Here is a 25,678-nt window from a genome sequence, read left to right as displayed (position 1 = left end):
GAGGTATAAATATATTATAACAAAGGGATCTCGTGTTTATTACACTCGATCCCTTGTTATAATCTAGTATACAAGTCATATCCTTCGCATCCGCAGGCCACCACTATGCCTATTCAGTATTCACCTTTCTTACTCTTTATAATACTGTCTTCTTAGCTCAGACTTTAGTACACTTTACAGTGTTGTTGTCATGTTGATGCCAACATAAAAAATATTTTTATGAAAACCCATCCGGATGCATGCAGTCAATCACGCTGCCATGGCATTAGTCTTTGTAGTTGTACTAGATCTACACACATAACAAGGCTTGGTGTTTGCGGCAGCGTAGATCCATGTCTGTAGTGTAGAGTCTACCCTGACTGCAGTGTAGTGAGTGTAGTCGCTATGCTGTAGAGTGTCGTGATCCGCAGACAGGTGCGCTAGGCTTGTCACGCGTAAGCCTATCGTACTCGACTACTCAATCTCCGCACGTATTCATCGCTAGCTAGCTGACCAGGGTTGCCTGGCATCGGACTTCGGCTTTGTCACCTTTCTGTTTGTGTTGGAGCGCAGACATACGGAGAGTAGGGCCACAGCGACAAGAAAACTCACCACAGATTTCTTCTCTACTCTCTACTCCATCTCGAAGTGCATCAGCGTGCGCGTTTTTGCCTCTACTTGGTCTGTCTGTAACTACAGTCAGTGTACTAGTAGTAGTATTTCCCTACCAAAGCTGCAGTGAGGATACGCACACACACACACACACTTCAGTAGGAAAGAAAAATGGACGTCGCAGTCGGCCCAAGAAAAAGCGTGGACAGATGGTGTTCGTGAGGAGCCTTTGCTCACTTGTGGAGACGTTCTGCGCAGCGGATTGTAGCGGTTGTCTCGTAGCCGCTTTCACGTACGCTAGCCTGAGCAAATGTCGAACAACAGTTACATGCTCAGCTGATTCGAAGGTATTTCTTGCGTCCGAAGTAAGGGCTAAGGTGCCAACGCCGGATCGTTCGAGCTGGATTTTCACGTAGAAGTGTCACACTGTTCGGAAGAAGCACCCCTGTTTGATTTCTACAAAATGTAGTATGTGACAGCAGGTTCGCGTTGGTTGTATCGTGGATGCAGGGGTTCCCAGAGTGACAGGGTGTGTTTTGTGTGCCGCTTCTGCCCTTCCGCCAGTTCCGGTGGTTCGTCTATTTGGACTAGGAAAGTTAGTGAAACGTGGCTGAGTCCAGTGCCTACGAGTGTACGGAAAATAAGGAGCAGAGTCCGGTAAAAGTGCGTGTGTGTTGACCAGCCTCGCTGGAGAGTGGAGTTCGTTTTGGTGAAGAGCAGCTGTCACAAGAGATTAGAGATTAGTCCTCCCTGCCTGGCTGGTATCAGCGTGGTTCGTCCGGGATACAGCTATGCTGAGCTCCACTCTGGGCCTGCCGATGGAAACGGCTCACCCTCACAGTCAACCTCAATCTCAGCCCCAGCAGCAGGACGAAAATGACGTTGCCAAGCTTCGGAACCTGTACAAAATTCGCTGGGCGCTGCAAGCGGAGAACAAGACGGAAAGCAGATCGCTGGCGGATGCCATTTCGGCGCTGGAGGAGAGAGGAAGCCAGCAGCGGAGGAGCAGCAAAACGACACCGCGAACGTCGATCGGTCGACGTGTGGCTCATGGGCACGGACGATCCACGACCACCAGTCGGTACCAGATGAAGATGGAGAAACGCGGTAAAATCTGTGTGTTCGAGAATGTAACTCGCGATCCTGGTGTCGGCCTGGTGCTCTGCAATGAAGATCCTAGTGAACTGTCGTCTAGCATTCGCCCTGGACCTTTGAGAACGCACGCTAGTCCGTCCAGTGCTGGGTCAGAGCAAAGCAGTCAAGGGGGCGATGACGACCGCGATGCGGTCGATGAAGATGAAACGGCGATCTCGTCGGAGCGTGTTTCCGAGTGTCGGGACGGTCATGGCAGCGGTTCGGAAGGTGTTGATGACGGACGAGGTGCCCGTTCCAAGACAAAGGTATGGTGTGCCAGTGTGGTTTCTATCCTGTTTTCTGTGTCAACAGTTCGTTAGCACCCATGTAGAACTATTATTATGTTTGTGGATGTAGTACTGTTCGTCATTGCATGGTGGTGTGTTGTGTCTTCCTTGGGCGGATTTTAGCCTTTCGAAGTGTGTGTCGTGTCGTGTCTTGCTGGTACATGAAGGGGCGCGATTTTTTCGTCAAGATTATTTTGTCTTCAGTGCATCGTAGTAAAAAGCTGCAAAACCTCCTCGCTGAGCCTTGGGCTTGGCAGTGTTCGGTAGATCTGCGCCCAAGTAGCGTTGTCACTCGGCGTCTAGGTGTTTGTGGCAAGGGTATGAATAGGGTGCACATGGCCTCGAGCAGTGACCAGGTTCTGCGCGAAGGTGTGTGTTGCATTGATGCTCGGCATTTGTGGTGGGTTTGTGGAGTCACCAATGGTTCTGCTGCGGAGAAATTAATTCCATGAAATAATTATTGGGTGTCGGTTCAGGTAGGCAGGTGGGTAGGCAGGTAGCTATCAATCAAACACTCAGTACGACAGTAGGCAACTAGGTGTTGCGGAGAACGACACACAGCAATGCACTACTCAAGTACTCAAGACGGGAGTTTGTCCGATTTGTGCTTTTGTGCTGGGCAGCGTTCAACTGTCCAGTGACTTGTTCAAGTTGTTGTGCTTCGGCTCATAGTTTGGAGAACGAATGCACAATGGTCCACCTTCTTCACCTGGAAATATGTACCAACAGATGGTGAAGTTACAGCGAGCCAAGGTTTTTTAGAGTAAAGATTGTATGTATGAAAGTGCTTGATGTAGCATTTGAGATGTCGGTGAGCAAATCTTTCAACAAGCCATGCCCCCAACATGGCAATAATTGTGTTGTCCAATTAATTTGTTACTCGATGTCGGCGGGTGATGATGGGAGGAGTGAGAGTTCAATTTTATAATTCTTTGGACCATAGCTGTGGTTTATCTACTCAGTAACGCAATTGCTACCTTATAAGCACACTATCTGTGTCCTCTATAATAACTACAAGTACTACTACTAGTACTTAGTAGTCCAGTATGTGGATCAGGTGCTGAGCATCTTGTCATGTTGATATTGTTTAGTTTGCATGACAGCAGCATTGTCAGAGAGGTGCCTGTGTGTAATGTGTTTTTCCATTGGGTCTCCTTTGTTAGCATGACAGCAGAGGTGTCACAGAGAGAGAGAGTGTGCTGTGTGTACTAATGTATGTTTTCATTGGGTCTCTTTTGTCTGGTGGATGTGACTAGGATCAGATAGTGTTACCCCTGTGTGCAGACCCAGATTTGTGAGACTGCCTGCACAGAAACACAGGTGCGCGCACACATACACATACACACGCACACATACACACACACACACACACTCACACACACACACACACACACACACACACACACACACACACACACACACACACACACACACACACACTCATGCACACACACACACACACACACACACACACACACACAGTGTGTGTTCCTGTTACAGCCTTCTTCCCCCTCACACGTGGCGGTGTGCTTGCTTTGTTCTTGGCCATGAGTGGAAGGAGCTGTGACATTTTGGAAGTTCACAGAATGGGAGGCCAGAACACCTATTGTCTGATGTTGCCTAAGATTAATGAACACTGTCTGGAACAAGTCTATGGAATATGTTTATGTATAGGCATTGATGTGGGGTATTCTTGATATCAGGTATTCTAATACTTGCTTGTGTATGCTGAACTGGCAATGGTAGTGTTGGGTAGAGTGTATTGTGTCTCCAGGCATGGCATGGCCATGGCCACGGGGCATTGATGGACCAGCAGAACAATTCCAGACACCAATCTACAGTTCAGTGTCACCAGTGTGTTCCTTGGCCGAAAAGAGGTGGTATTCGTCCATTCAGGGGGTGCATTCCAACTGGGGGATTCAATCACTGTGGTCGGTGGTGTTTCAACAACTAGCTAACTGTTACTTTCAATCTGGGCGACTAACCCTATACAAGAAGTACAAGCTGGTGATTGAATGGCTGTGTTTTTCATTCATCAACCCCTGGCCGTGTCCCTTGTTGTGGTCGAATACTGCAGATTCATGCACTATCATGCCTCACAGTCACACTCTAGACTCTCTCTAGTAAAAGACAGTATTAGATTATATTTTTACTTGGGTATACCGTAATACTGTATACCCAACAGGCCTATGGCCTTCTCACAGGGTGCCCAAGGAACACTGGTGGTCATTGCTTGGTTCACTTGTGCCCAAGTCACACCCATACCAGCTCATGGCCAGATCTGACAATAATCTGATTCTTTTATTATACTTGCATGTCAGCAAGATTCTTTCCTTTTCAAGAAAAGTGGGTTTCCGATGGGGAAGGCCAGCCACTTTGGGTTCTTGGTTCACAAAACACACTCCTGCAGTCCTGGCACTTGGGGGAGCTACAGTACTGCTCAAGCCAATCGCGTCACTCATGTACTCGCCGCCGGGTGTTGCGCAGCCCTAGACCTGCGAACACTGAGCTGCGAAATGGTGCAAGGCGCAAACTCGAGTGACACGACCAGATTTCATTGAACAGCACTGTACTAGTCTCAACTCCTGATATCTAGGGAATGTTCCCTGAAAGTATGTCATGAAGCCATTCAAAAACACAGGCTGTAGAGTGTAATATTTGGAGTCAGCAAACTGCTACTGTATAAGCAGAAATATTTGTCTGGAATTTAACTTCGTCCTTTTCGTCCAAGGAGCTTTTGGACTAAATTAAATGCCGGACTAATGTCGGTTTGTCCAGCTTTTCTATACACTCCTATGATCCATTGACGAAATTTACAACCGGACAAACTCCCTTTCTTTGGAGTTGGACGAAATTATTCACCGACGAAATTTTCTGCCTGTACAGTAGATATAAACTGCTAGATATCTGCCCATCAGTAACGAAACCTGTCCTGTATGACCACCATGACACATCTGGGATGTGTGGAGTGCGAAAATGTAGCATTGCTATTCTTCATTGTAACATAGGTTATTCATTAGTTTCAGGGAAAGATGAAACTTGTGGCGGGAAATGTCTGAGGAACGAAAGTGACTGTCACCACCAGGATCAGCATGCTAGCCTATAATATTTTTTATGTAGACTGTTTGTATCTTCATGTATATAATATAGTACAGTCTATGCACAGTTGAGTCACTGTGTATACATTGGTATGCTGTGCTTGGTGAAATTCTAGCCTGCTGGTTTCTTCGGCGCTCCGTTCTTTCGCGCCCGACAGCGCTGTACACTCGCAGTGTACGTGTACATGTGCTGGCAGTAGTGCTGCGGTGTATAGAGTCCATTGGTGTTGTATCTTTATGTAGCCTGCTTGCCACCTGGTCACCTTTGCATATTGATCAAGCAGGAAATCCTTGCTGCGGTTGCCCGCAAGAATGCGTCCCGTCCCACACAGCCCCATGTTGTGTGCTATATACACTCTTCCAGTCATCACCCCGGTCAATAGCCGCGATCTGGGTGAAGTATTTAATATTTTTAAGAGCATGGTGAAATATTTGCACGAGTACTCACAGTTTTTTCTAGACGCCATAAGCTGTTCCACTGGCACACGCTGTATACATACCGTCCATAAGCGGTTTCGTTGACTCACTAGCATGACATAATACGCATACCCAACAGGGTTATTGTAGTGATGGCGTCCGGAGTTGACAAAAAGGAGAAAAGAGAAAACAAATCAAGATCCCCTTGGCAGATGTGGGTTGCCAAATTTGATCCAATGTCCTTTTATGTATGGCATACAACAGAAATCAACTCAGCAGGCATGGTTCTGCAGGATTCTGTACGTTAACTGTACAATGCGTGAATTCCCTATTCCTTGTACTTCGAAGTAGTACTTTTTACCGATTTTGTATTGTATTTCCATTCATTGTATTTCCGTTGCCAGTACAATGCCATGATTTGTGGTAATGTACCGTACTATTCCCGGATGCAAACCAAAGGCAAGGGAAACTATTCTGAGCACCAGGCCAGGTGAACGTTCATGTCCTATTCCTTGTTAGCTGTAGCTCTCCATGACCTTCACCTTGCCTCTCTTTCTCTTTTCTGCTGTTTGGTGCCATGGCACCTTCCAGGGTCGTCACATCTTTGTACAGACAGTAGTGAATGGTGGAGAGGCGGATCGTCATGGCTTCATTCGCTCCGGTGATCGTCTACTGGAGATCAACAGTCAACCAGTGCCGGGCAGATCTCTTCATGATGCCAGGTCAGTGGGTGCTACGCTGTGTGCCACACTGACAGCAACAGTGTATTCTGTTGGGGGGGGGGGGGGGGGGGCGTAGATTGGTATCTTGCTGGATAGCAAAGGAAGTCAGAAAAAAAACCGGTTAGTGTGTGACTTTGTGTAGATTGAGTTTTCCGCATGCATAGGAACGCCACCTCCATCAAGGATCAAGGCACTGATGCAGCTCCGAAAGGGGTGGGAATGAGCATACAAACAGAGCCGTCAGATGAGAAAACAGACCTTATCACAAAAAAGTCGTATTTTTGTTTGTGGTACTATCTGATTGCCAGGAGCACCAGGAATCGTATGCAGAAAACTAGAGTTGATTTGGACGAGGGAAAGTAAAGTTATAGCCTCGACAGTCTGTATGTTACTGTCTGGTTACAAATGTTCATGATTCTGAATGGCACAAGCCTAGAACGAATACACCAGGGCACTGCTTCACTGGGTCATGGCAACTCACACTCTCTCTCTCTCTCTCTCTCTCTCTCTCTCTCTCCATCTCTCTCCATCTCTCTCCATCTCAATTGCTTTATGGCCTGTCTGTACATCTGTTCTTCTCTGGCTCTACAGAGCAATGCTGGGTGAAGCTGAGAGAGGAGGTCGTGTGGTTCTCGCGGTGGGGGTTGTGGGCACACCGGCCGCATTGGCATTGCGGGAACGACACTTCCGCTGCAAGAGTGACTCAGCAGCCACGTCAATGACGACGTCACGTGACAGTGAACAGGAAGTGGAGAGCAGTGGTGGTGGTAGTGAGTCGAAGTCCAGACGCAGTCATCACGCTCACGCTCAGCATCGACGTCTGCTGTCAGAGCCAATGTACCCACTCTCTGATGGTGATGGTAAGTTGTCACTAGGTAGTAAGTACAGTAGGTATCGGTTATAGCGTGGGTGTTTGAAAAACGACTTTCTATTCTTATTTCCGATATTTCTTACACACGATAAATCAAGTGTGACATATCATGTGCATGTGCGCAGAGGCAGGAAGATCATCGTACATACAAGGTAGTGCTACTGTGCATGCGGCTGGTCACAGTCACATAGGCTTACCATGTGGCTTTGCAACATTAGTTACATGACCACAATAGTTGAACCTGCAGCACTAGGGCCCAACGCGAGTCAGATCAGAACTGCAGCTTTGGACGGATGTTATTACTACAGGCGATATACTTTGTACTGATCTGGCATGTTTCGCTCTACAAAGTCCATTCTTAGAACCGATATATTCTACTGTACGATAAAATTGCTTGTAAGAATAAATGTGCACATGAAATCCATGTTATGATTATGAAAACATGAGAGTTCATTCTTGTAGGCAGTATATTCTTTTACACGACCACGCTATAACCGATACGCACTGTACTATCACGGACATTTGAAAAAAAAAAAATCTGCTTTTAGCGCTTACATGAACTGTAGTTCACGTGCACACTGTAAAAAATAGACCATAAGTACTCGCGGCTGCAAGGCCAGCGCCCCGTGGTCACTTGATTTCTCAACGGATTTCAATGTCAGCTGCAGTATTAGTATAATATTGGGACTATGCTCCCACTATGCAATTTTTTGTCTTTGCCTGTGAGCTGTCATCATTGTAAAAAAATATATAAAAAAAACTGATAGAGCTGTGAGTAGCAAGTTTTATTGATAAAGGGCGCTGGTGTTCCAGCTGGGAAATCTGTAACAGTGGGGGGGGGGGGGGGGGGTGAAGACTGACCAGATCAGTAATAGTTTACAATCAGCTTACTCTATCATTTTCAGAACTTTGAAACTAGATTGTCGCCTTGTCATCTCTTCACTACACCTCCAACTCGCAACACACAAAGTCCTCGGCAACACTGGGTACAACGATAGTTTCCAAAGTTTCCCCCAGGATGGCATCCTCAGGGATACAGGAGGAAGAATGATACGAAGATGATGGCTGATATAAGGCCGCGGTCATACCACGCGCAACGATTGTTTCTTCTAAATGTTCACCAAGGAGGACACATCATCAGGGATATAGTATTATGAGAAGGTGCATATCTGGGCAGTTTGAGATTGAATGGTGTGGTTTACTCGGGAAACCCAGTAAGGGCATACCCGTGTCTACCTTGTGATGAAAGTGCCTGTACAAGGTATTACCTGCCGCACACTTACAATCTGTCATCGGTCTCTCTCCTGCCTGCAGACCCGATATTCAGGGACTTTGCCAATTCGTGCTGCTTGCCTGGCTCGGCCGCAGAGCATTGGGGCTCCTCTTCGTCCATACCCGCAGCCACAAGCTCAGCGTCATCAGACACAGGGTTTGAGTCAGGGAACGCTGCTAGCGGTGGCAAGGCACGCTCTGCATCTACGCTGCCACCGACTCAGCAGCAACAACAACAGCAACTACAGCTGCAGCAGCAAGTCGCAGTTCAACAGCAGAAGTCGAGCAGTTTGAAACGAGGTGATATCAGCATACTAAAAGGACTGCAGCGCAAGCTATCGACAAAGGTAAGACGTCTGTGAGAGGGTGTGAGTACAGAGAAAGGCCGAGTGTTGGGGTAGAAATCTGATGTGGCACGAACACAGACGTCATGCTTTTCGTGTTGTCACTGAACTACGCGCATGGGATCAGAGTTGTTGCCCGCCTGCTTCATGGTTTACGTCTGTGTGTATATGTGTGTGTACATGTGCGTGTCTGTCTAAATGTCCTTACTCAAACTTCGTACTGCAGTCAAACTCCCAGCGGAAGATTGTTATTGACAAAGACCCGTTAGTCGGCTATGGTCTGGAGGTTCAAGGCGGCAGGGGATCATTACTTGGTGACATTGATGTACTTGTTCGACGCATTGAACCTGACAGCAGTGCAGGCCGGTAAGTGGACAAACAATGATCTATTGCTAGTTTTTTTGCTCCGCTAGTTTCCGGAGTATAAGCCGCACTGTAAATACTTGCAATTCCCTCAAGCAGTCAGTGGCGCTTATACTGTGATGGTCAAATGAACGGCGATTTACAGGGTGGATGTCTGTACTTTGTAGTGAAATATCTGGGTATGGTATATAGTCCAATGCGGCTTATAAATATATTATTATAAGCACTATCGCGATGTAAACGGGGATGCCTACTTCACTTGTGCCATTCAGGATGATGATAACGACGACAAACAGAAAGCTCAGAATCTTGAGGAACAATGCTGCAGAGCAGAACAGCTGTGAATGCGGCTTATACTTCGGAAAATACAGTACTCGCACTGTGTGGCCCTTGAGCAAAGGAGATTGGCTACACACATCTGATCAACAGAGTATGGCAGTCACGATAGTGTAGTGAACAGCACTGTAGCAGAGTGCAGCTTTCTACTTAGTCCGAAACTTGCAGTTAATTATGGCTTGGATATAAAATCTGATATCAGTACGGCCAATTTGACACTTGTGTTCAAAGTTAGTGATAGGACGGTACAACGAGTAATCATTACAACCAGCTATGACCACTGTATCATCCTACCAAGCTATGGAAATGGCTTTCCACACTGAAGATATAAAAACCCAGGCGGGCATCCTACCAACCAGAGGGAGCAACATTAAAACTAAATCTGAAGAGAACCAACATCACAGTCCCTGAAGGCTTTGTCTAAGTCAAAAACATATATGAATGGAACCTTTTCACTCACAGATGCGTAGAGCTCAATTCTAAGTAATATGCAAGCTGTTCTTCTTCTTGTTATGACGAATGTACTGTTGTCACTGCTTCTTCTGTCTCCTGTTATGACTGCACAGCTGTGGTAAGCTCAAGCAAGGCGATCACATAGTGCAGATCAATAGCCTGGCCACGGAGGGTATGACTCATGATGATGTCATCTCAATACTGCGCACCTCGCAGGGCCCACTGGAGCTGGTTGTGGCCGAGACATCGGTCACATGGGCGGGGGTAAGTAGGGATGGAGGGGAATTTTAGATTTTCTTCTCCGGTAGAATTTTCCGGCTTCTTTCTCCCTCCTCATGCAGAAATGCAGAAACAACAGCCATCAGCAAGCCAAGAGGATAAACACTTGCTGAACTCTGATTGGCTGAGGCCGGTTGGCCAATCATTTCAGGTGTGAAGTGCACAGCCAAGCATAGGCTATACAAGTAATCATTCCAGGAGGAACAATAAGTTATAAAGAACTCAGGGGCATGGGGAAGGTAGTTTAGTGTGGTACGGTCAGCCATCTGAAGTACAATTTACTCGTGGGGGAGGGGTGGCTGAGCCGAAAATTTTGGAAATTTAGAGCCCGGATGAGTGTATTTTATTGATTCACGGGGTACTTGAGGCAAATACAGTCAACTTCGCTAATAACGACTGCGGATATAACGACAATTCGCGAATAACAACAGAATTTCCATGCCCAGAGCAAAGTCCCATCCCACTGTGATACATAATGATGAGACTTCGGGTATAACGACACTTCGCGAATAAGGACACCTTTTTGATGCCCCGCCGAGTGTCGTTATAAGCAAAGTTGACTGTACTGGTACGGTCAATACCATGGCGACTGTAGCGTGTCCGACGCCGTCCCTGTAACTAGTCTGGCGGAGTGCAATGGATTGGTGGTGGTGAATTATGATTCTAGTTTTGACCACTTCTGCACCCCAGTCATGTCTGCCTGCCTTCCCTAGGTTTGCAGCATGTTTGACAAATGTATTCCTGGTCTCAGTAGAATACTGTCTGGCTTTCATCACCTCTTGTCACACTGCTCAGTTGTGGTCCAAGATATCGGACCCATGAGTCAAAACTAGCGCCGCTTTTCCATTTCAATTTCATCATGCATGTTTTAAAAACCGATCTGAGGACCGCAGGGGCCCCACGAGCCTCAGTGCTGCTTTCGACCAGTGTGTCAGATCTCTTCAGCCACGACTGTACTTCAAAAAAGACATAGTTCACCCGGAGTATTCACAAACTGCCTCACAGCATCACATGTACATCACGGTTAACAAATCCATTCATCTTGGGCACCCTGTAAGAAGACCTTAGGGTCTGTCGGGAATGCCCAAGTAAAATAATAAAATACAATTCAATATAAATAAAGTTGTTGTTGTTGAATTTTATTTTACCTCACCAGTTGCACAGGCAGGATTGCCTTCTTACCGGCCCATATGTCCGGTTCTCACGGAAAGATGAGGGAAATTATATGAGGAAGTGTATAGAGATAAAGACATGCAAGCGGTATGGTTATTATTATAGAAAAAGTTTGTTATGACATTGTGTGTAGTTACATGATGAAAACATGCCAATAATCAAGTTGTGTTTTGGTGCATCTTGGTGGAAGAGGAGATAGCTAGAATACACTAGTTAAATGCCATGCATGAGCATTCATGCAGCATGCACAGAAAAGGTCCCACCGGCATGCAGCATCGGGGACAGAACAGCATTTATTCACCCCCAATCCACAAACCAGCTATAGAAGAGCGGGTCCATATGGCGGTTAGCTTTGACTAGCAAGCCATCATGTTTGCCAGCATCACTGTCAAGCTGTCCCTATACTATAGCGTAGCTTCGTGCAGTGTCGTGTGTGTGTGTGTGTGTGTGTGTGTGTTTGTGTGTGTGTGTGTGTGTTTGTGTGTGTGTGTGTGTGTGTTTGTGTGTGTGTGTATTTTTGTGTGTGTGTTTGTGTGTGTGTGTGTGTATTTGTGTGTGTGCGTGCATGTAGGTGTGTGCGTATGTGTATGTATGTAAATGTTTCCTTTCTTGTTTTGTCTTCACATACATATCTACACGATTGCGTACACACAGGATAGCCTACCAAGACGATGTACATCTGCCGAGGACTTGCCCAAGATGACCGGCACCGGTGTCTCTCGCAGCAGTGCTGGGGCCAGTGGCGGGTCAGGCATGGAAATACCTGCAGCGGCTGCCAAGCGGATAGGCCGCGACCGGCTCTCTCGTCGCGGCAGTAGTGATCACATTTTCACCGAAACAGGTTCACAGGTGCCCATTCGCTCACGGTCATACCACTCCGACGCAGGCTCTAACGACGAGGGCAGTCCTGGTCGTGTACAGCTTCGAAGCAAGCACCTCAGCTTGCTGAATCGACCACGTTCTCGCGAGATTCCGCCAGGGGCACAGACCCCCAGCGACGAACGGATGAGCAAGTTCCCACGCCTGGCCAAGCTGCTGACGCGAAGCAGTGACAATGTGGGAGCAGACGTTGACGACTCTGCTTCTCCTCAGTCACTTCTGTCAACACAGCAGCAGCAGCAGCAGGTGCCGTCACATCCGCAGCAAGTCGTTCAGGCATGGGCACGCAACTCCAGTGTCGACTCGTCCTCCAACAACTCCCCGGCCGCCACAGGCAAGCGTCAGTTTGTCCTAACTGAGACCATAGTCCTTGCCATGCATGCTGGCAAGCTGGGCTTCACCATTGTCGGTGGGTGGATGGACGACAACACGTGTCGGCCAGTGTGTGTCAAGAGTGTCATGCCAGACTTATTGGCACACAGAGATGGAAGGATGAAACGAGGTGAGAGGGAGAGAGAGAGAGAGAGAGAGAGAGAGAGGGGAGAGAGAGAGAGAGAGAGAGAGAGAGAGAGAGAGAGAGAGAGAGAGAGAGAGAGAGAGAGAGAGAGAGAGAGAGAGAGAGAGAGAGAGAGAGAGAGAGAGAGAGAGAGAGAGAGAGAGAGAGAGAGAGAGAGAGAGAGAGAGGGAGAGGGAGAGGGAGAGGGAGAGGGAGAGAGAGAGAGAGAGAGGAGAGAGAGAGAGAGAGAGTAAGTTACATTTATAAAGACAGGTAAGTCTAACAAATGAGGACTGAGACCTCTACAACAGGGTTTTTACGCTTGAAAGCAGGTGCATGATTTAACAAGCAGGTTGTCAGTCTAGATTTTATGCGCAGATGGAGAAAAGGCGCAGAATTTTTGTAATGGGATGAAAAGCAGAAATAATAAGAAATAATAAGAAAAGATGAAATGAAAGCCTGCTCACAACCCCGCCCAGCCTTGCGAACAGGGTATGATGGATTAAGAACCCGGTTCAACGCTCGAGCAAGCGCTCTCCACTCACGGTGTTCACAGCAACTGATAGGAACTCATATGGGGAAATTATAGAAAAGAAATAATAAGATAAGGAGAATAAATTTCAACGCACCTCAATAAACAGAGCCCCACATACAGTAACTCAGAAAAGTGGATCTTCCGACCAGTGTTTTTGTTGACGTCGCAACCAGATGATGTAGAGAGAGAGAAAGAGAGAGAGAGAGAGAGAATGAATGAATGATTGATACATGTGATATGCGAGCAGCTGATAATAATATGTGTTTGCTCGTAGCAGTAGGAATTGCTCAGATTTCGTCAACAATCCTTGACAAATTTAACCACAGCTACTGATTTCCCCACCCGTAATGCACGAGAGAGCTCCTGCAGTAGAATCAATTGTCCACTATGTACTCTTCATGACTGTGGTGTGCATGTCATGTTCTTGCTCGGCAGGTGATGAGATCATCGCTGCCAACGGCCAGAACCTATCGGGCATGACACTTCAAGAAGCTAAATTAGCGATAAAGGTGAGTGCGACCTTGCTAAGCCAAGTCTGACGTGTTCTCGCTGAAATCCAGGGGAAAGGAGACATACCTCACACTGGGCGCCGTCCAACATTAGAAGGAATTATGCTGTTCTGTTCAGTGCACAACGATTCTAGTGTAAATTTACAAATTCGAACTTCATTTAACCCCCCCCCCCCCCCCCGGCTGTAGTGGCCTGGGTGTTGGCTCACAGTTTGCACGTGTGTTGTTGCTACCTTGTTGAGGGCTAGAGGTTTAGAGTCACAAGCTAGTGCAGGAGTTCTATATTCTCCACCTACATGAGAGTATAAGGCCAGGGTGACTTGAGTTTCAAGACTGCCTGCTCATACACTTTGCTCTGCCATTTGCTAACCGTGCTCTTCCGCAATCCTTCGAGTTCTTTTCATCTTTCTGTCGTGCATCGTACTTCATCACCCTTTCTTTTGTTGATGGCTGGGTGGATTTTGAGATGCACTAAGGACTGCTCTTAAATGCTGGTGCTGGGCGAATTCTAATTTATACTGCTCGAATTTTACTTCAATGGCCACATTTATTTTATTTCATAAAACTCATTTTCCTGGTGAACCTCTTGCTACGGTGGTATGTATTTGTTGTACAGTAGTTTGCTTTCATCAGTTTCAATGTGTGGTGATACTCTCTCCTTTCCAGAGTGCCTGTGGCCTGGTTACATTGGAGGTCCGTCATCAGGCACCACCCAGCATTCGACAGCAGATCTTTGTGTCCTTCAACTGCGGTGAGATATTCTTAACCCTGATGGTGCGTGTCTGTGTGTGTGTGTGTGTGTGTTGTGCTTGTGTACAAGTCGCTTTCGCTCGTATGTGTGTATGGAAATTTGCATGTGTGTGCTCGTACGTATGGGAATGCTTACCCGGCATGTGCGTACGCTCTTGACCTGTGGTAGTGACTGTACCATACTCTTATCCAATTTTTGCAAGTGCTTTTATTTTAAACCGCCTCAATCTCTCCCCGACAGCCTCGCACACGCACCAATCCCTAATTTTATTTCTAACTCACTAGGTTCCTTCTTGCGTTCCCCTTTTCAAAGGTATTCACTGCTGTGTCTTGGTACCTTGCAGGTGACACCCTTGGGTTTGCTCCCACTGTTGTGCAAGACAAAGACGCAGACTCCTGCCAGGTCTATGTACTCAAAGTGGACAGGTCATCCGAGGCAGCCTGCCACCTCAGGTAAGCTGACCCTGGGGGACAGGAGAAGAGACTGAGCAAAAGTCTTAGGCTAGAAGCCAAACGAAGAGAAAGGCGATGAAAGTACTGGTGGAAATTTTCAAATATGCTGCTTTTTTATCACATGCTGCACTGATTTCCTGATCCAGAAGATGAGCGTAGCCATTTCTCCGCGGCTGTTTGTCATATCCTATAGAGTGTGAGAGAAGAGCCATCTTCGGAGCCTGCCAGCAGCTGGTCTCCAAGGGTCGGGTGAGCCAAACGGTGACGGGGCTAAAGCACATTGTATTTCAAGTTGAGATTTCGGTGCTTGCTTTCCCTCTTCTGCTGTTTACAGAGCTGGCGATCACCTGCTTTCCATCAACAATCACTCCCTGCTGTGCCAGAGCATGCAGCGCGTGAAGGACGTGTTTGCTGAGCTCAAACCAGACTTGACGCTGAAAGTCGAGCGCATGACGCGACCTGGAGCCGATGTCAGTAGCAGTGTAAGCTAATTGCATGTTCTGATCCTGCACACACAATTCTGTTCTCTTTGTCCTTAGTGGACTCATCAGCGCAGCACAGAGAAAATGAGACCGGACCTGATCGCAATGAAAAATAAATTTCCCAAAGCCTGATTTAGACCAGGCCCGAACGTACCTTGCCAGAGTGCACAAACTGACACGTTAGTGAGCTCTGCATATTGCATTCTGTTCTCTATGTATTTGTATAATTTGGTCGGCTGGTAGTGCTTGGAACTATGTTATGATGTGCTTAGTGGTGGGATTTGCCCTGACCAAATCGTGATACACACTCTTGTTTGCTCATGTGTGGGCGGGCCTGGGGGTGGGTGCCTGAGCGAACACGTGTGTTGGTGGGTGTTTATTGTGTGTGCATGTGTGTTGTGTGTGCATATGTGCAGGTGTGTGTGTGTGTGTGTGTGTGTGTATGTGTGTGTGTGTGTGTGTGTGTGTATATATGTGTGTGTGTGTGTGTGTGTGTATGTGTGTGTGTGTGTATGTGTGTGTGTGTGTGTGTGTGTGTGTGTGTGTGTGTGTGTATGTGTGTGTGTGTGTGCGTGTGTGCGTACGTATCTGTGTTCATACACGTGTGTGTACACATGTTAGTAACAGCTATGATGTGATTAATTGTTGCTCAACTTGCTGTGTTCATGCATGTGGTTGGCTGCAGGAGAGTGGCATCGGTTCTATTAGCAGCTTGTTCAGAAGAAGCCTCTGCTTGACCAGCTGCGCTACAGACCTCAACTCATCAGAGGTGAGTTGTAACAGCCAGAGTGTGTCCATGTCTCACAATCAGATGTTTTCCCCAGCATGGCGATCTCAACCTCCTAGAGATTGGCAAGCAGCGGATGTTTCAAATGTTCCTACCCGATTTGATCATATGGTATACTCGAGGAAGTGATATGGAGGGCATAGGCTAGACATCTATTGGTGAATCCATTTCATAATGCAAGTGCTGTTTGGGCTCTAATGCTCTTTTTGCATGGATAGGTGTGAATGACTGGCTTGTATGCTTTTGTCCATCTGTTTATTGTGTGCGTATGTGTGTGTGTGTGTGTGTGTGTGTGTGTGTGTGTGTGTGTGTGTGTGTGTGCGCGCGTGTGTGAGCGTGTGCGTGTGTGAGCGTGTGCGTGTGTGTGTGGTTTGTGGGTGTGGTTTGTGTGTGTGGTTTGTGTGTGTGTGTGTGTGTGTGTGTGTGTGTGTGTGTGTGTGTGTGTGTGCATGTGGTGTGTTTGTGTGTGTTCCACTACCCACACAGGCATCCCTGGACTCGAGCACCTCCAACACGATGTCCACAAGCAGTGTACCCAGCACATGTAGCAGTGGTGAGTTTGACCCGATGTCAGTATCAAGCGATCATGGATCAACTGACAACATTCTGCTGGAGGTGAGTGGACTACCAACATTGATCATTACACTGAAATTATCAAATGCACTCAACCTTGCAATGGACTACGAACACTACAGTTCTGGACTTTGAAATCCGACTTCAGTTCTAGAGTATGAAATCCGCCTACAGTTCTGGAGTGTGAAATCCACCTACAGTTCTAGAGTATGAAATCCGACTACAGCTGTGGACTGTGAAATTTGACTACAGTTCTGGACTGTATAATCCGGCTGTACGCTTATTAATGCCATGTTCGAGTTCGCGGAATGATGTCCGCCATGCAGTGTGCCGTGCCTTGTCAGACACATACAACATATGCAGTGGACTCTGAAATGGAATTCGGCTGCATGAATATCGTATGCCACGCTTGAGTGCACGGAATAGTGTTCATGATCCTGTGCTAGGTGCTATGTTACCTACTGCAAGTCAATAAAATTTAATTTTCGGCGCGTATTTATTTCGGCTATTTTCAGCCTGGTCATGTTTGGCCGAAAAATTGTTGCGGGCAAAATTTGTTCTGCAAGGTTCAGTGTGACAGTGTATTCAGGCAGCAGCAGTACAGGCCGAAAATTTGATGCGGCCGAAATGTGTTTTAGCCCTGTGAGGCCGAAATTTGAATGGGCCGAACATTTTTAGACTTACAGTAGTGGGCAAATTTCACTGGACATCACTTTTGTAACCGGTGAACGAACTTTTGACTTTTCGATATTTTCCGAAAAAGTTTCTCCGTTTACACTGAAAAGTCTAGGTATTGTTAGTGCTGATTGTCTCTTCTTTCGTTTTATATCTTATAACCTATACAATCAGGCGCGTGCACCGTATGAGTTTTTTGGTGTCTGGAAACCACCTTTTTTCGGGCAATCTTGCCAAAGGAAAAGCGTGCCTACGCTCGTACTGGATTGGTTATTCTGCATACACGTCGATCGACGGGCAGTTTACAGTACAGTGACTATGTCCTTATTTCGAAGTGAGAGAGAGAGTTGCTTTGCATGCAGTTCAAAATACATTATTCTCTCTTTCTTCAGTGGAGAGTAGCCACAGAGAGATCGATAGTCTAGGCTAGCTCTGGTTCGCTCCTGGATTGGCGATGACGTTCAAGAAATCCGTTTTGCCTCGAAATTTGAGTCAAGCACGCGCGATGCAAGTCCGTTCAAGGATATGATTGACGATATCTCCTTCCAAACTGTTGACTCAAATCAAGATGAAAGCCTTTCGTTCTCGCTCATGTGCGCAGCAGAGATGTTCGTCAAAAACGTTGTCGACTGGAAGACGTAAAAATGTGCGTCCATGATCCACTTGAGCTGCTTCAGAACGAAGCGCTGCTCGGGCCGCGACTCAAGGACGCGGGGCTTCGCTTTTCTCCCGCGAGCTTCCATCGAAGCAAGGTCCATAACTCTTTATTGAAATCATGTGGAACATTGCCAATACATGCCGAAAACTTCGTCATAAGAACAGAAAGAAAAATACGTCGAATGTAAGCAGTGTTTTGAAGTTACAAACATGCCTGCATGGAGTGGATTAGTGAAGTACCATAGACATAGTGTTATACTTATAGACTGTAGTGTACACATGTAGCCTGGGCGGCAAGGCCTATCAAACTACTTTTACAGGCTTGACAAACATGTGATTGTATATGAGTGCATTGACTTTTGCACCCTCTTTGCAAATACTTTTTGAAGTGCTGGTATGTAAAAGGTAACCCGTTTTATCCTGCTACCGGTCATACATGTACCAACATTTCCATGTAACATCGTCCCCTCCCTCCATTCCTCATTACTCTTATTTCTGTCCTTTCTACCCCTGTACCTGGTTGCCCTCTCAGACGCGTTTGTGCCGGCATGATCTAATGATATCAGTCGGACGAGCCCCGCATCTCATCAGCTCCAGTGTTCATTGGTTCCCTGCACCCCTGATCTTGAGTCCCCCCCCCCCCCCCTAGCCTCCTCCCTAGCCCTCGCCGTTAACTCCGACGGGATGTTCGGGGGAAGCTCATGTGCACAAAATACATTATTATACAGTGGGTCTCCAGAATTTTTTTACCAACTCTAGAAACCCCCCTTTCAAGACTCGGTGCACGCCACTGACAATCATGAATGTTCCATTCCGGATACTTGAAGTCTCACTGTGGCTTTGTGCTGCTGTGTATTGTGTGTATGTGTATGTGTGTACGTGGGTGTACGTATGTGTGTGTGCGTGCATGTGTGCTTGTACGTGCGTGTGTTTGTGTGTGTGTGTGTGTGTCATTGTCCCACTCCCAGGCTGTGGCTCCGTCACTCAGTGACTCCGACGCGGACAACAAGGAAGACAGCAGTGAAGACGTCACGGCACTGAGTCTTGGCATCGACACGGCTAAGCTCACCGACGACCCTTTTGCCGACGAGGACAAGGACGAAGAAGAAGAGGAGGAGATGGCAGAAGAGGTGACAGGCAGTAACAAACGCCTCGACATGGCCATACTGTCTGAACTGGACCCATTGATGCGTACACGGGCACCTAGCGTGGACAAACATCGGCGCAACAGCCGACGCTTCATGAAGTCGGTCTCGGACTTCCTGTGCACTGACTACCACGTGCCACAGGTGCCGGGGAAAACGGAGGCGGATCGCGACGCCTACTTGGCTCGCCGTCGTTCGATGCTGGTTAACACGCCAGCGATCGACATCAGCGGTGTTGGGGAAGTACGCTCCGGGTCACCACTGGACGCTGTGTGGTCGGAGGATGCCATGTCTTTGCACAGCCGGCGCATGACAGCGGACAAGTCGTCGCTGTGTTCGGAGGACACGCTGCGCGGCAGCGAGTACGACACCGTCAGTCACACGTCGTCGCTGGTTGCCGGTGAATGCTATGAGGAACAGGCGTACGAGTGCTCCAGCATCACCGCTCCCAGGTCCTTCCAGCTCTCCTCCAGCACACTCAGCAGGCTGCTTGGTGCTGCTAAACTTGCTGCTAATAGTGCTGCTAACAGTGCTAACAACACAAACTCTGGCAACACTGATGCTCATGGCAGTGTGACAAGCACTAGCCGTGTAGATTCATCCACTGGCACGCCACTGCTGCCATTACCCGACGCCTACAATCTCAACATACGTTTGACCTTGGCCAAGGATTCACAGTGCGGCTTCTCTCTACGCAAGCACCCACTCGACTCCGGCAACGGTGGTCATGCGTGGATTGTGGACACGATTGTTCACGGGTCGCCTGCGCACGTTGGCGGACTGAAAGTCGGCGACGTCGTGCTTAGGATCAACGACCGTCAGCTGGACGATGACATCATGCCTCTGCAGGATGATGTCACCTTGCTGGTGTGCCGGCAGAGTAGCGCACGCACCCTTAGTGTCGGTTCGACAGCGTCTGCAGCGACGGCGCGTAGAGTCGTCAATCGCGGCAGTAGTCATCGTCTGAGCGAACGTAACCTGAAGACCGGCGCATCACCATTGACACAGCCGTCAATCCCCGTGGCAAGCTCTGACTGGTCACCGGATATCACACAGCGCAAGAGCGGTGAGTTTAGTAACGGCCGCAGCGGCGGCAGCAGCAATCCATCCAGCTATGTTGCTTTGCAAGACTCTGATTCTGCCGCAGCGGCACATTCCAGCCAGCGTGAAGACGCAGGCCACACAGAATACAGTGATGATGAAGCCGACGGTACGGGCAACCAAACAATGGCGTACAATGCTGCCAAGGAGGCGAGCGCTGTAGCGGCAATGATGAAGGACGGAAGCACGGCGACGGCGGCAGCATGTACCCTCGCTGGCGGCTGTGCAGCAGAAGCAGCGCTGAACCCGCTGCCGCGGCGTGTGCTGCTCAAACGCAAGCGTAGAGTCAACGTCAACGCACGGCGACTGCAGGCGGATGGTGTATCGGCAGATGGAGAATCGCCGCCATCGGTAAGTTTGGCCTGAGAGTTGTCTCTCACGTATAGCGCACGCTCTCAGATTTCCTTTACTGCCTGGATAGAAATTAGAAACGATCCTTTGTGCATAGATATTCCCCTCAACAGTACTAGTAGGCTGCAAAGTTTTCTTCAGGGGCTGCATTCTTCAGGGGCTGCATTCTAATCTTCCATGACCCTAACTTATGAAGTTGGCTGTAACTGCTAAGTGCCAATTGTGTCGTTGTGTGTCTTTGGTTGTTGTGTCGTTGTATGTTCACGAACGTACACGCCTGCGCTTATGCCTGTACTGTCTGTACATGCGGGTTTATGCTTGCACTGTACGAACATGCATGCTGTGTCTGCACTGTATGGCATGTGTGTGTGTGTGTGTGTGTGTGTGTGTGTGTGCGTGCGTGCGTGCGTGCGTGCGCGCGTGCGTGCGTGCGTGTGTGTGCTTGTATGCACTGCATATGCTTATGTTTGCACTGTTTATACACGCTCACATATACCTGAACTGTATGCGCATGTGCATGTTATGCGTGTGCACTACAGGCTGCCAGCATGGAGCACCGCTCGTCCATTGACAGCGTGGAGAGTCACGACAGCAGCTGCGTGTCCTGCAGCACCTCCTCTCATCACGAACACCGGCCACGCGCACACACCACCTGTACGTCCACACCCGCCGCCGCCGCTGCCACCGCAGACAGCACGGCTACACACAGGCTATGCACGGCATCATCACGGACAACGGCAGTGGCAACAGCAGGCCACGCTACAAATGGCAGTGGTGCTGGCGATGATGATCTACTACCACCGTCCGCTCCTCCACGATCACTCAGCTTGTCGCGAGAAGCTCGCAATCTTAGCTCCAGCAGTGTAGACAGTCTACGCTCCCCCGACTCCGGCTTCTGCTCGCTATCCCGAGACAACCAGCATAGCAACAACCAGCTTAGCAACAGCCAGTTCAGCTACGGCAGGAAGTCCTCGTCGCTGGGGAGAGTTGGCGAAGCGCAGTCTGACGAGTTCAGAGCGACCATGTCCACACCGGACAGCATAGAGTCACCCGACATACTGTTGTCACAGCAACAGCGCGGTGGAACAACGACCGACATGCCAGTCGAGGATAATGCCGTCCAGCCCTACGCCAGGTCATCATCGATCATCGTCGGCAACAAGGTGAACACGACGTCGCCTCCCAAACGCCACCCGTCGCCGCGCAAGCTGGGCATGACCGAGACAAGTAATCATGGTGATATTGTCAAGACGCTGTCGGCGCAACGGAGTGTATCTGCTTCAGCTCTGCGCTCCAGTACCAGCCTGCCACCGCCTGCCAGCAGAAAACAACCTTCACTTCAACACCAGCAGCCGCTGCACTTGAATGTCGCAGTTCCACCGAGCTCTTCGGTTGATAGTGGCATCTCAACCGTGTCCAATACCAGCCTACCTACGTACCATGAGTACGCAGCTAACCCGGATACATTCCCATCGCACGTCAGTGTTTCGGCAACGGCCACACTGGCGTCACCAGTTCGCCGTGCAAACACACAGCCAGCTCTGCCCACTGCCGGTGGTGGAGGCAACACGTCTGCAGGTGACGTCCCTCCGTCGCACAGCCGTCGCTCCAACAGTTTGAACGTCATGGAGTCGATCTATATGAATACCGGAGCGGAATCCAGTCAGCGGCCGACCCCGGTGTACGAGAACTTGAACCGCTCGCGATCCCAGCAGGTAAATCCCGATGATCCGTACAGCGACTACGAGGTCATGCACTCGCCACGCAACTCCGCCTTGCTGAGCCCGCCATCGCAATCCTCTCTCCTGAGCTTGAGCAGTGGTGGCCCATCGACTGCAACTCTACCCATTATGGAGATTAGTGACGGGAGTGGGGGCAATGGTGGTGGTGGCGCTGGTGGTGGCACAGGGGTGTCTAGTTTAAACCGATCTAGAGATCCAGCACCGCCGAGGGTCTCCGCGGCGGAAGTCCTGCGACGATTGCAGCAATCCTCCTAGCCAAGCTGTAGTCCAGCTCAAGCAGATCTAGAGGTCCTACGACAATTGCAGTCCGAGTTCTCCTATCCAGGCTTCATCCAGCTCAAGCATACCTAGAGATCTTGCACCGCGGAGCATTTCCACGGCTGAATTCCCGTGACGATTGCAGCAGTCCTCCTAGCCAAACTACAGTCCAGTTCAAGCAGATCAAGAGGTCCTTCGATGATTACAGTAGTTCTCCTTCTAAAGGCACAGGAAGTAGACCTAGAGGAGGTCCTGTGACGATTGCGTTAATCCTCCTAGCCAAGCTGTGGTGTATGCTCAACATAATGGTAATGTGTATGTGTATTGGAGGCCTACGCCAATCGGTATGGCCAACAGTCGTCGTATATGCCGTAGCCGAGTAGTTGAGGAAAATCTTATTTTATTCTAAAAGGTAGATTTACACATTATAGGGATTGTATGGTAAAAATAGAATGTGGAGAAGATCTACTAGATTATAATATTTTGGACTGGCAACTATGAACGTCCATATTTAGGGAAGTGTGTTGACCCTACCTGGACTTGCATTCCTTCTTACCACAACTAACTGCTCATGAATTGTGAATGTACATACTGCACAGCAATTAAATCTTTACTAGATGGCAACTTGAATTTATCCCTTCACCTTTTTTTCTTTTTCACGACAAAAGATTGAAGCTTTCTTGCCAGCTCACACAGATTAGGTTGAGATGTAATCGTAATTGTTTTTGCATTGTTCCGCGGCGGCCATTGAGATTATTATTCTGTAATCATCAACTGTGTCACCGCTGTCTTTCTTACACGATTGGTGTGTGGGACATGTAGGGGGACTTGAAGGCTGCATCACTGAGTTTCATTGACCAGCGAGCACCTCAATCAGATCATAACAGCTACTTGCGGGGTGTGCGTGTGTGTGTGTGTGTGTGTGTGTGTGTGTGTGTGTGTGTGTGTGTGTGGCGTGTGTGCGTGTGTGTGTGTGCGTGTGTGCGTGTGTGGCATGGTCGTGAGACTTATTTTATTACAAGTCATCTCCATGCAAGTTATTGATGTATCACGATGTGAACAAGCTGCAGTAGCATAACACCCTGGTTCTAGCCAAGGGGGGGGGGGGGGAGGAATATTAACACGGCCCTACTGGAACTGGAAAACAGGTGGAGAACAAAAAGAAACGAGGAAAAGGACAAAACATAGGGAGTGTAGCCTGAAGGGACGACGTGCCGATGTGCTGGGAGCAACTCAGCCGACCAGAAGTCTCGGCGTCAGCGTTGCAACTAGGCATCGAAAAATAGGGGGGGGGGGGATGGAACAAGAACGACTGCAAAACAAACAGAAGCTAGAGAATACCACAAAAAGAATAACTTGGTGCGAAATAATAATAAGAAAACCCTACTCTGCATGCATGTATGCCAACTAAGTCCCAAGCTGTATCCATCATGTAGATCTACAGTCCGGCTCAATGAAATCCACTCAAGTAATTTGCGCCTTGCACCATTTCACCCAGTGTTCGCAGGCGCACCTGGTTTGCATTGAGCAAGACTTTTACATGGTACACAGTCGACTCCACTCACATGTATAACGAACTAGCATTAGAGCGGATTTTGTGATAATTATAGCGAACCCTTGTCCATGCCCTTGTTTGAACCCATACAAAACTGACCCTTTGTAGCGAACAGTTTCGTTTATAGAACCAAATCTTGTAGGGCTGCATGTAAACCAAGTGCATTCACACTGTCATGGACCACTTTCCAGTCATGACTTGCTGCTTGTATGGTGTGAGTGCATTGCTGTTATAACGAACTTCGGCTATAACTATAAAGAACTAATTCTCCTGCACAGGTGTTCGTTATATCAGGAGTCGACTGTACTTGCAATCTTACTTCTTAGCCAGCTGTTGAAAGGTCGGTGCGCTGAGGTTTTGACCTGCACTGGCTGCGCTAGCTACACCGCCGGGCAGCGACATGGCTCAGCTTGACGTTTTCCGCCAGCAACCCACTTAGCCTTTACTTCCTCCTTCTGCGCGGATATGAGCGTCAATTAATTATTTCTCCTCCTCCTTGCTTCGTTTCTGCCTTGCACTCGCCATTGCTTTGCTTACGTGCAGACGCTTGCGTTCATCAGTCAGTTGGAAAGATGGTAATAGCTTCGGCATAGTCGCTCACAATAGTAGTAGGTTGGCTAGAAGGTCGTTTGCAATGCCGCCGCACTCCTTAGCAGTTCTGCTCTGGGCCTGACTATGTAGCTACAGTCGCTTGTCAGCTACCGCCAAACTGGGCTCGCGCTTGCTTGCAGACCGGAAATCCGTGATATCCGTAACTGCTCGTGTCGGCCCGCCATTCTTTCTAGCGGCCCATAAGGGAGTCGTGTGCCTGGTGTCCTTATGTCGCTGCTCACCCGAAACGGCTATGTCGACCACCGCGCGCGCGCCGTTCGACCTTCAACGCCGCCCGATATGGCGAAGCCGGCCGTTCACTCAACCAGCCAGAACAGACAGCCACTCCTTCGTCCTGGAAATGCTCGCAACAGCTTTTCCTGTGGACACGAGAGCTGAGTACGCAAGAGCTAGCGAAACATGCCTCTCGTCAGTTCTACACCACAAGGGAAATGATTCGTTGTTGATATCTTCAATCATTCATCTACAAGTGAAATCAACTGGCGCCTGAAGAGCCTTCACACTCAGTGAGCTTGTGCACCGAAACCTCGACCCTTCTGCGCTGGAAGGAGAGCCAATGGCAAGGTGCCAGAACCAGTTTCACACCATCACAGGCCCGGCAACGTGAGGTTTACCATGCATTGTTTACGCCTCTGAGGTGCTGTCACACGTACACCGGTGCACCGCGTACCGGTGCTCCGGAGTCCGGAACCGCACAGTGCGCGCCTTCCAGCTCGGCATGCAATGCCCGTGTGAAGGATGAACCATCGACAACTGTACTGCAGTCTGCATGTCTACA

The 25,678-nt window shown here is 48.7% G+C and overlaps 1 protein-coding gene across 1 annotated transcript; it reads left to right on the top strand.

The window, feature by feature from the left end:
* The first annotated feature begins 581 nt into the window (after window positions 1–581).
* LOC135825601 (uncharacterized) lies at window positions 582–23,597 on the top strand. The gene is made up of 15 exons (XM_065338209.1): window positions 582–1,991; window positions 6,119–6,249; window positions 6,841–7,109; window positions 8,435–8,739; window positions 8,963–9,102; window positions 10,002–10,152; window positions 11,995–12,721; window positions 13,686–13,759; window positions 14,426–14,510; window positions 14,854–14,962; window positions 15,297–15,444; window positions 16,130–16,213; window positions 16,718–16,846; window positions 19,105–20,733; window positions 21,273–23,597. Exons 1-15 carry the CDS (start codon window positions 1,383–1,385, stop codon window positions 22,728–22,730), a joined length of 6,048 nt encoding a protein of 2,015 aa, XP_065194281.1. The 5' UTR covers window positions 582–1,382; the 3' UTR covers window positions 22,731–23,597.
* The last annotated feature ends 2,081 nt before the right edge of the window (window positions 23,598–25,678 follow it).

Source organism: Sycon ciliatum, chromosome 10 (genome assembly GCF_964019385.1).
Source record: "Sycon ciliatum chromosome 10, ocSycCili1.1, whole genome shotgun sequence".
Classification (NCBI taxonomy): Eukaryota; Metazoa; Porifera; class Calcarea; order Leucosolenida; family Sycettidae; genus Sycon; species Sycon ciliatum.
Note: the sequence above shows the minus strand (reverse complement) of the source record. Positions and strands in the feature narration are given on the sequence as shown.

Coding starts and splice junctions, on each gene's coding strand:
- LOC135825601 (XM_065338209.1), top strand. CDS start 1,383: ATGCTGAGCTCCACTCTGGGCCTGCCGATGGAAACGGCTCACCCTCAC. Junction 12,722..13,685: donor AGATGGAAGGATGAAACGAG/GTGAGAGGGAGA, acceptor CTTGCTCGGCAG/GTGATGAGATCATCGCTGCC. Junction 13,760..14,425: donor AAGCTAAATTAGCGATAAAG/GTGAGTGCGACC, acceptor TCTCCTTTCCAG/AGTGCCTGTGGCCTGGTTAC.